This window comes from Lagopus muta, chromosome 1, assembly GCF_023343835.1.
Source record: "Lagopus muta isolate bLagMut1 chromosome 1, bLagMut1 primary, whole genome shotgun sequence".
NCBI lineage: Eukaryota > Metazoa > Chordata > Aves > Galliformes > Phasianidae > Lagopus > Lagopus muta.
The window spans coordinates 130,943,413-130,954,605 of record NC_064433.1 but is presented as its reverse complement, the minus strand read 5'-3'; the positions used below and the strand labels follow the sequence as shown (position 1 = coordinate 130,954,605).

General features: G+C 42.5%; 1 protein-coding gene across 1 annotated transcript in view; it reads left to right on the top strand.

Moving 5' to 3' along the window:
* Window positions 1-1,503: 1,503 nt before the first annotated feature.
* The window catches only part of VWA3B (von Willebrand factor A domain containing 3B), a 68,603-nt gene continuing 58,913 nt past the window's right edge, over window positions 1,504-11,193 (top strand). Inside the window, exons 1-5 of the mRNA XM_048962125.1 lie at window positions 1,504-1,588; window positions 3,027-3,116; window positions 5,071-5,295; window positions 7,451-7,545; window positions 9,951-10,201. Of these exons, the coding sequence (XP_048818082.1) occupies window positions 3,074-3,116; window positions 5,071-5,295; window positions 7,451-7,545; window positions 9,951-10,201 (614 nt within the window). The 5' untranslated portion in view covers window positions 1,504-1,588; window positions 3,027-3,073. The remainder of the gene's footprint in view (window positions 1,589-3,026; window positions 3,117-5,070; window positions 5,296-7,450; window positions 7,546-9,950; window positions 10,202-11,193) is intronic.

Sequence of the window (11,193 nt, the reverse complement as noted above, 5' to 3'; positions counted from 1 at the left end):
AGGATTTCCACTTGAACATGGGCAGGTAGATAAGAATGATTAGTCAATCCTACAATATAACCCATCTTTTATTGCTTTATGACTGTATAAATAAAGTTAAATAAAGGAGAACGTGTGCAGATCTGTATTATTTTTTTGCTTGGATGAAAATTATGCTGACAGATGAAAACATCTGCAGCACAAGTACTGCCTAAACAAACCTGTTCTGTGTTTTTGGCTTTCTGACAGGAGCAGGAGCCCTTTAATATTGAGTTTGGGTTTATGGTATGCTTTTTTTTTTTTTTTTTTGCATTCCACTGGAATAATTTTCAGTCAGGCTTCTCCAGCAGCATGCTACATCTGCTGTGCTGCTGACTGAAACAAAGGACACGCAGCTGTTTTTAGAATCATAGAATCAGTAAGGTTGGAAAAGACCTCTAAGATCATTTAGCCTAACTATTCACCTATTATCAGTATTGCCCACTCACCCATGTCCCTCGGTGCCACAGTGTTGTTTAACACTGCAGGTGGCTAAAGACCACACAGTCATTCACTTACTCCCCCACTTCCCAGTGGGATGGGGGAGAGAATTGGGGGGGGGGAAACAAAGAAACAACAACAAAAAAAACCAGAATTTGTGGGTTGAGATAAAATTATTTACTAGGAGAAGGAGAAGGATAATAGTCTTGACTATGTGTACATATATATATATATATGAATGTATACAACAAGTGATGTACAAGCAATTGCTCGTCATCCCCCAACTGATGCCCAAGCAGCAAAAGAGAGAGAGGTGAACTCCAACTCCCTTAAAAACTCCTGCATGAATACGGTATGGAATATCTCCTTGGCCAGTTCAAGTCAGCTATCCTAATTCTGTCCCCTCCCAGCTCACCGAGCCCTTCTCTGAGAATGGCCTTGGCTCCGTATAACACTGCCCAGCAGCAACTATCAACACTGCTGTGTTATCAACATTGTTTTTCTCCTAGAACCAAAACGTTGCATCATATCAGACACTCCAAAGAGAAAAACTCCATCTCACCTGAAATTAAGGCACGCATCCACACGGTTCTTAAACACCTCCGGGGATGGTGACTCGATCCCCTCCCTGGGCAGCCTGTGCCACTGCCTCACCACTCCTTCTGAGAAGCTCTTCCTAATATCCAGCCTGAATACAAATACAGCCAATTGCTTACTGTGAGCTAAGAATTAGCAAGGACACAAAGCTCTGACCTCCTAAATCCAGATACTTGTGACTCTCCTGTCATATGTATGGCAAACGTTATTTTGGTTCCTACAGCACCGAATGCACTCGGTCATTGTGGCATCTGTTGGCAATGAATTTATTTGCATTTCCCTCTTGCAGCCCTTCCGTACACCCAAGTCTGTACCCTTCACAGAGAAATAAATGCATAAACAAAGGCTAACAAGCAAACACCACAAACTCAAGACTATTCATTCCTCAGCGCAGTTTCACCGCGGGGAAAACGAACGGCACGGTAACCGACGCGCAGGCCCCGCGGGGGCGGGGAGGCCGTCCCGTAGCAACCGGCCCGTCTCCACGTCAACAGCCGGGCGGTGGCCGCCGCCATGGCACGACCGGAGGCAGGTGAGGGCCGGGCCCCGGGGGGGCGCCGCGGGGCGAGAGAAATCCGTGGTGCCTCATCCCTGCCAGGCTGGATGGGACCTTGGGCAGCCTGAGCTGGTGGGGGGCAGCCCTGCCCGCGGCAGGAGTTGGGGCCGGGTGGGCTTAGAAGTCCCTTCCAACCCCAAACGGTCTGTGATTCTGTGATTGCACGGGCTCGACAAGCACGGCCGTGTCTGTGAAAAGCTTGCGGCGCATGATGGGTGTGAGCAGTGCTTGGATGAACTCGTGCTCACCTTTTGAAAATAGCGTGTTTTGGTTGAGCATCTGAGTTGGTGGTTTTCCTGGTTGTCGTCATTTCTAAACTCGCATGCTTTTCCCAGAACTGAGGTAGATTTGCTATTTTCCACTGAGGCAGCTCCATCGCCTTCCCAGTGCCCCTTTTCATGCAGCGCCAGCACTTCACACACAGGTGTTGGTTAAGTGGCCGGGAAGCAGCGCTGGGCATTCAAAGCACAGGAAAATCGGTTGCCACACCTGTGGGCATATGCAAAACGAGATGGTGTCTGGGATTTGTTCTCCACCTGAAGTGTGTGTCAGCAGTTACCATCAGGGCAGAGCAGCACTGCTTCTGCACCGCACTACGGACAGTAGGAGTCTCGCTGCCGGCACTGTCTGCCTCAGCTCCTCTGTCGCACATTATTTTATCCCGTCTTGGCCTTTCCCATAGGAAACTGCTGCGTAACAGTAGCTAGCAGCTGGCCTACTGGTGATTCGTAAATGTCCCTCATCCTTTCATCTTATTTATTAAAATAAGAACCAAAATGCTACATCTGAAAATGGCACACTCAGCAAATATATGCTACCTTGCCTCCTCTGGCATTTTATTTTCTATTCATATGTTGTCTTTAAGTCACAGTCAGGCTTTATACCACATACATGTACAGGTATACAGGCACAGTTCTTTTCCTTTGTGAATCATCTTGTGGTCTTGCAGGCAAAATTATGAATCTCTTCACAGAACTGCGTCTCAGATACAGCCAGGATTACTCATTAATGGGATTTTAGAAAAAAGTAAGGTATATTCTATTATTGCTTTGCATTATAATACAACTGGCTGTTGTTAGGCCAAAACATCACACTCATTTTTGTAGCATATCTGCATGGAAAATTCTGCCTTGGCTCTTTTTTAATGATAATTTAAAGGGAAGGAAAAGAAACCATATTACCAATACCCACATTCCCATTTCAGAGTACAGGCGTGTCCATGTCAAATCTGCCTTTCTTACATGAGAGGTAGCTTTTCTTTTTAATTCATAATATTTTCCTTGAGGAAAATCTTTACTTTAATTGTCTGCAGCTTATTATTGCCTGGGCTTATGTGCAGCTGGTTCCAGATCATATTGATCTGCTAAGGACATTATTTTAGATTATTATATCTTTTTTAACAAAAATTCCTCAGGTTTTTAAGAAGAAAGCAAAGAGGAGCTATCAGTTGAGAGATCCACCATGGCAACTGGCAACCCATTTAAGACACTTGCCTGGAGTGACTGTAAGTGTTTCAGGACTACTTTTACACACACTGTGTGTTTTCCTGGGTGATGTAGAGTTTTCTTTGCTAAACTGTGGTGTGCATGTTGCTAGCTGTGTTGCTAGCATTCTGAAGCTCTGCCAATCTCACCCATGCTATGTATAGGGTGCTGAGCTGGCCTTTTTTTCTGAGGAGGAAACTGGGAACAACTGCTCAAATGACTATAAACAGTGCCTGACTACATACAAAGCCTGAGCAGCTGCAAACCTTCACCTGTGTCTCTTTAGAGTTAACATCTGTCGTTACTGCTTCTGTACTGAGAGTAGGAGGAGGGCTGGTAAGATGCCAGCAGCCTCTACAGGCATGCCAGCAGCCTCTGCAGGCACGCCAGCCCAGCACCCTGGCTGGGAAGGAGCTGGTGCCAGCATGTCCCATGCAGAAGGCTCTCACTGAATGATGATTTCTGAGAATACGTTTTCATTTCCTCTATGTGTGATTAACCGAGAAACAAATCTGTCAAATGAACTGTTGTAACCAGGTCAGTTGCTATAGTATTTGATCTCAGCAGTGAGTTTTCCATGGTACTCCGTACCAGACCGAGGGTTATTTTTAGTCATTAAGGATAGAAGTACCTTCTTTATGTTTTGGAGCCATTTGTTCTGCACAGTGTATTTACACTTCTTCTGGCTTATAGTAAATAGGAAATGGAGGGCTTGGGTATTCCAGATAGTGTTGTTGCTGGGGAAAATGGCCAGAAACATCAAATGTCTACAGAAAATAAACTTAGATACAGCAAGGGTATTTAATTGAGCAGAGTATTTTGGGAATGAACAGGAAATACCAAAGTCCTCCTAGAGCCTCTGTGCTGAGGAACAAGCGAGTTACTGATGTCATCACTTCCATTTCTGCCCCAGCCACTCTAGGCTCTGATCTGCCTCTCCTCCAATTTTCAAATGGAGATATCCCAGACAACTGTAAATCAGTGCTGTGAATACATTCACTGTTCTGTAGGACTTAATATCATAGAATCATAGAATGGCCTGGGTTGAAAAGGACCACAGTGATCATCCAGTTTCAACCCTCCTGCTATGTGCAGGGTGGCCAACCACCAGACCAGCTGCCCAGAGCCACATCCAGCCTGGCCTTGAATGCCTCCAGGGATGGGGCATCCACAGCCTCCTTGGGCAACCTGTTCCAGTGTGTCATCACCCTCTGTGTGAAAAAACTTCCTCCTAATATCTAACCTAGACCTCCCCTGTCTCAGCTTAAAACCATTCCCCATTTTCCTATCACTATCTACCCTCGCAAACAGCCATTCCCCTTCCTGTTTATATGCTCCCTGAAAATGGACTTTCATGTCCAAGCAATCCTGTGCATGCACATGATCCATCACAGCCTGGAGCAGATGCTGCCAGTGCCATTGTTTGCAATTGTGATAAATGATGTGAGAAGCGGGAGTTTCTCCAGCTTCTCAATAAAATCAGGATCTGCTGCTAGCAGTGTTGTTGCTTATGATAGATGTTGAACATACCATTGTTAAGGGATCCCTGTTTATTGCATTATGCTTCTAGTGTGTAGTTGTGATTCTCTGATATTCTTTAGATGCCTCCTGCAAACACTCATTCTTAAGATTTAGGACAGATGTCTTAGGAGCTGGAAGAAATGCCAATTGGCAAACTGGACTAAGCTTTGTTTGGGCTTGGATTTCGGCATACAAGAGATGTTTTCTTTAATAAATTGAAGGTGAAAACATATGGAGGAGGTAAAAGAAACATAGCAGTAAGTATATGTGTAGAACTGAGTACAGCCCTCCAGATTAAGACTGTTGCCCAGTATAACAAAGGAGAAGAATAACTGAGCTACATGCGTGGAGACTACTGTGGTATATGGTAAAGAAAGCAAAGAATTGGAGTGATTTATTTATTTTTTTTTTTAAGTGTAAGCATTGTTATCCCTCCATTTCTCTCTACAACAGCTGCCTTTGATTCAAAGTACAGACAAGACCATGAGAATTTAAGTTTCCATGAGGACCACAAAAAGAAATCAGAAGAGAAGGAAAGGAGTCTGACAGTCAGTCAGTGGGACATGGATGTACAGCCCCTCATTTCGTCTTCTGAATGGCTTCAGCTTCATGGGCTCAAGAGAAACAAATTGACTTTGTCCCAGATTTTGTCACAAATTGGATTCCAGCACAGGAAAGGTATTAGACAAATCAACAGTCAGTTAGAATAAATTTCTTCTGTAGTGTATTGCTCATTTTGCACCCTGGGGAGATACTCATGCTGTCTCTTTTCTTACAACAGTGGCAGAAAGGGAAGCTGTATCCCTTGTTTCTGGTGTTGCCAGTTTGAAGACTGGAACTCCATCTCCTTTTTGATCTGAGAACTCAGTACCCAAAAAGGGCTTTTCTTACTGAACTGTGTAGTTGCTTTCTTTACTTCAGGCTCCAGTTCAAGTCTTCCATAGTTTAGCTACAGCTGGGAAATAACATGCAGTGCTGAGGCTGTTAGTCTTTTGCCTGCAAATAATACCCCATGAGACTGCCCATTTTTTAGATGGCAGATGTAATATACGCAGTGCCATAATCTGAAATCTACTAATCATCCAGGCTAGCCAACTTGCTCGGGAATATTATTTCCAGGAAACCAGCTTCAAGAAAGCAGTTAAATTTGATTAGAACACAGGCTGCTTTTTGTGCAAAATCAGGCTATAGAAAAATGTTCTTTTGCAGTTATCTGACAGCTGGAGTGGAAGAGTTTGCTAATAATTATTAATCACTGCCATAATAGTGCTTTGCAAGGCATGGTAAAATATTCTTTTCTTTGAAGAGCTTACTGCCTGAGAAGTAGGAGTTGTAATGTATTGCAATTGTTCTAGGTTGCATAATTTAAGATTTCAGCTGGCTTGTGACCATGGGACATTCAAAAACCAACAGTGCAGATCCTGGAATCCTGTGTGCTGTAGACGAAGAAGAAGCTGCTGAACAGGGTTAATGTTGTTACAGTGTAATTTTAGGAGCAGAACGTACTAACTTAGCAGGGCAGCATGCTGTACAGAATAGCTGCTTTGTGACGTTAAATATTCCCCCCCTCCAATGTTTTCCTATCAGTGGAACTACTGCAGAAGATTTCTAGCTACTGAAAGAGAGCGGAGAGTGGCCTTTTCCTTAGTTGCACCCACTTCTGCACCCATTTAGTTGTGTAAGAGAACAGCATTATCTGTCCCTGTTTTTGTATTTTGTTTGATGAACAAATATTTGCAAGTCCTGTTGTGAGGTAAGTGGATAATAAAGAAGTTTAATTGCCTAAACCTTTCTTTTGTTAAAGTCATGTGGATTATTTTTTGCCTGAAAATAGTTCAGTGTGCTTTCCCCCTCACTTCTGACTAAACTGGCTTGGCAGAGGCAAGTGCAGGGCAGCTTTAGGAGGAGAAAGTGAGCCAGGAGGCAGAAGCAACCACAGCCCAGGCAGGGTAGACCAGCATGCAGTCCTGCAACTTGTGAGCACAGCAGGCAGAGCAGGGTGTGGTAACAGCATCCAGTGGCACTCCCAGACTGGACGAGGTGATGGACCAGCTCTAGGGTCCAGCTAGAGCTAGTAGGATGATCAGCAATGGAGTGCTAATGTTGTAAGAATTTTTGGTTGATGTTGATGTATTTAGATAAGACGAAAGAAGACTGAAATGTGGTATATGGTATATGGACCATATTATTTTCTATGCTAAAAGTCATGCTAGTCCAAGTGCTGCCAGGAACAGGAGATGGAGACAGAGACAAGCTTGGAAACAAGGCTGTAGTACAGGGCTGAGAGATCTAGCCAGGAGTCCTGCACCACCAGGACTTGAAGCAGGCACACCTTGCCAAACAAAGACTGAGTTCCCAGGCCTGAGCACCTTGTGGGTGGGTGGAAGCCCCAGGTGAGGCTGATCAGGATAACCCAGGACTGTTGGTGTCCTCAGGACCCCAACATAAACACAGGCAGAAAAAAATTGTAATTCAATGTCACTAGAATTTCTCTTGAATTTCTTAATGTCCAGAGATCAACATGGATGCATGTGTCTCATAAATGGATACTATGCATGTCAGTCTGGGGAATAGCTGAAGGACACATGTACTTTGCTATGGGAGGAGCTCCTTCTCATTCAAAGCCTGATATATCTAAAGAATCCTTCTCATTCCTCTAAGAAGGTTTCCCTGAATTCTGATTGTACAGTTCTGTAGGAAGATATTAAGCAAAGCACACAATAACAAGAGCAAGAATTACTCTCCTTTGTATTGCGTGCGCTTTGGAAAAACAGAACATCGTGAAAGTAATCCTGATGATTAACAACTTGTTCTTTTGTAACCTTTACTGTAGATTATGTGACCACTTTGGGGAAACTTGTGGCTTCTCGGTATGCAGATGGTTTATTTCCTCAATACAAGAAAGCACACGATGGCAGCGTGTATAATGTAAGTGGAACTGACTTGTGGTAACTTCCCTGTGCACTTAGAACTTCGTATCACTGTCAGTAGAATGATATGACTGTAACGTCTCCCTGTGACACGAAATACATACGTACATTTGTTGTGTGAGAACTTTATCTTTTCATCTATTTTTTTTCCTGTTTTCTGAAATATTAGTGATAACAATAGAGAAGCTAGCTATCTTTTTGTGCTAGATATCTTTTGTGGAGTCTCACACTCTTGTCTTGGTGCAGCACTGCAGTAAATCTTTCCATAGAAGAAGGCTGCAGTTTCTAAGCAACATTTACTCTGTTTTGCAAGAAAGAACACTTAAAAAGAAGATGCTCAGCTGAGAATTTTTTATTTTATTTTTTTGTTTTCAAAGTACTTGTAGTCAATAAAACCGATGGGCATGCTGAAATTAAATAACATAATGTGCTGTCATTGCCAATGCAAAATGCTGCTTTGCTCAGTGCCAGTGGGTCACAAAGGGCTCAGCCTGGACTATAGAGAGCTAGCTGGATCTCTGCCCGGGCTCACGTTCTAAGGAATGTCTTAGTAACAGCTGCTGGCTGTCCCATTGTTGAGAGGATGGATGGGACTGAAGACATAACTCTTGTGAGCTGGAAGGGGAGAGAGTTAATTCATAAAGGATTTTACAAAAAAAAGGCTTGTCGTTTTTTTTTTTCTTTTTTTTTTCTTTTTTTTTTTTCCTCCTGGTAGCTTGAATCTTTTCTGAGGCACCAGGTGTGAAAATGAGAAAAGAATTATTTCAAGGATCCTTATTCCCTCATTTTTTTAAATTAAATTAATTCTGTATGAAGTATCTACATAACATCTTTTAATCATAGGGCATGTTTGGAGCAGGGGAAAAGATATTTCTGGTAGTATTAAAGGAGTGGTGCCATTATACAATATCTGGCGAGACCTCATTTGGAATATGGTGCATGATATTATGTACAGTTACCACAGGGTAAGAAATAATTCCAATTGGAGTAGGTACCTGGAAGAGCAAGTAGGATGATCAGCAATGGAGTGCTAATCTTGTAAGAGGCCTTGGTTGATGTTGATGTATTTAGATAAGACCAAAGAAGACTGAAAAATTGTATACTTGAATGCCCTTGAATGCTTCTAGAAAGGCAGATTGCAGGCACAGAGAAGAGCTATTATTTTCTATGCTAAAAGTCCTGCTAGTCCAAGAATAAATGGATGTGAACTGCCATGAATAAATGTAGAGTGGACAGCCAGAAGTTTTGCAGCCCCTCAGAGAAATGGGAATCTGGACTGGCCAACTAGAAGCAAAAGGGTGGGGCAAGAAAAGTGCTTTATTTTAAGATGGAATTTGATCAGTGTAGTGCAGTGAGCTGTTTGTGTGAGTCTGGCAGTGATAGGAGGAAACTGGACTTTCTGAGCACTCCTTCCTAGGCCTCCACTCCTCTGCAGACAACCTGCTATGTGTCTGGGAGGCATTTCACAGTGCCCTAGCTAACAGTAAAGAACAGTGAAAAATACATAGGAGTTTGCAAATTGATTTCTCACTGAGAAATATTCTTGTTTTCAAACATTTGTAGCTCCAAGGTTTTGAACTCGTCCTGGGAAGTTGAAGATAGAAGGTGGTAGGTAAATTAGCTTAAATGGGTCAGAGATATTGAGGATGCATCCTTACTGGAACCTGCAGTGAGTTTTTAAGCCAGCAGATCTTTTTGCACAGCGAGCATTCATAAATACGTGCATACAGAAGGTTTCTTGGTGGGTTTTTTTTTTTTTTTTTTTTTTTTTTTGTGCTCAATCTACGTTTTTCTTATTATGAGAGAGAACTTTTGACTGCATTTGCCTAAGCCCCTTCCCTTAAATAGTTAAGCTGTAGTGTTGGGCATTGTTAGTGAAATAATAGCACAAATAGGAAGCCTTTTACATTTCCTTTCAAATGCTAAAGACAAGGTGGAGATTGAAGTGCCCCAGCACCAAACTGTTCACCCCCTTGTACGGCTGTGCGGCGTTTTAAGAGCCAGTCAAAAATCTGGTCTAAGAAGGTACAAAGTGTCTGTGTTCCTGTTTGTTCATCCATCTGTTCTGCAGCCCTTTCTCCATCCTCTCCCCTGTTCAGCTCACTCTAATTGCTCCGGTCTTGAGACAGACAAGGCAGACAACCCATTGGCAGTGTCCCATGCTTGTATAAAAAGATTATGAAAGGCAATTAGGACGAAATGCAGCGTCTTTTCTGTTATGGCTTAGATACGTTTGTCAAGTATTTGCTTCTGAAATAGCGGGAGAAAAATGGGTTGTTTTCACTGCTACCTTGGCCGGCATATCTGGCACTTGCAAACCGGTTACTGCAGCTGTGCTAAGCTTGGGGCTTCATTTGTGTTGTTTTAATGTTCAGTTCCTCTCTCTCCCTTATTTAAATAAAGCTGACAGCCAAAAAAGAACTGATTCTTCGTTTTGTGGAATGTCTAATGGGAGCTATTGAGCTGTATCAGCAGCGAATGGAATGGTTAACCAGTGAAAGCCGGCTGATATTTGGAGTGATTCAAGAACAGCACATTGTCATCGTTTTGGATTTTGGCACTGCAGCTCCAACCGAATTTGATCTATGCTGTGATGCACTTTCTATGGTTCTTGTGGAACAAGTGACACAGATTGCCAAATTTAACCTCATTCGGTAAGCAGAAAGGAGTCCGTGTCTGCCTTTTGTTGGAGAACAAGAGTCTTATATCATACAGATGTGTGTTTGGATAATGTGATTTGTGTCATGGCAATACGTATAGATTTTCCACCGAGTTTAACCCAGAGGAATGCTGAGTTTGCTGCTTCCATTTAACAAAAAAACATTGTTACCCTGAGGAGAGGATAAAGGCTAACAGAAACCAAATGGTGATACAAGCCTTCCACAAACGTAGCACATGTACAAAACCAGAAAGACAAGGGGTGCTTTGCAACCGCAGTAGTGTGCTTCAATAATGCATCTAAGTATTAAAGAAACAGTGAGGTCCCAGCTGACTGCCTGGGTATTTTTGTGTCTTCAGGCAGTACAGTTTTCTGCCTTACAGCTGAATATACACTCCCCCACGTACCATAGGCACAGGCATAGTCATTTGTATTTCTATAGATTTCCATGGTCACAGAAATAAGTAGTAGGACTAGGAAACAATGCTAGATTTCCATAACAAAAGACAAAAGCTTGTTCCTTAACCTGAGTAAATGAATCTGGGTCTAGTTACAAATAGAAGAATCGAAGCGGCTATTCAAATTTATGCATCTTTGCACAAATCCTCATTTTTATATAAGCGTTTGAAGTCATAAGCTTGGGCTTGTATATATGAATGGAATTTGGTGACTGTGAAAAAATGATGCACAAACTGGGCCATACAAATTTGGAATAGGTTCCATAAAGATTGCTTTCAACCACACTACGATTCTGAATGTTGTTTTATGCACGCTTTACCCTACAGATTTGTTTGTGTTTCCCTATCTTAATTGTCTACCTTATGATACAGTCCATTTAAAAAACAGGGGATGATTTTCCTAGATTTCAAGAAACGCATAAAATATTTTCTTCAAAGATGATTTGTGCTAAGCTAAGGCAAAATTGAGGCACAATAAATGTGTTCATTGATTTTTCTTTTTGTTGCAGGGAGACAAAGGACAATATAG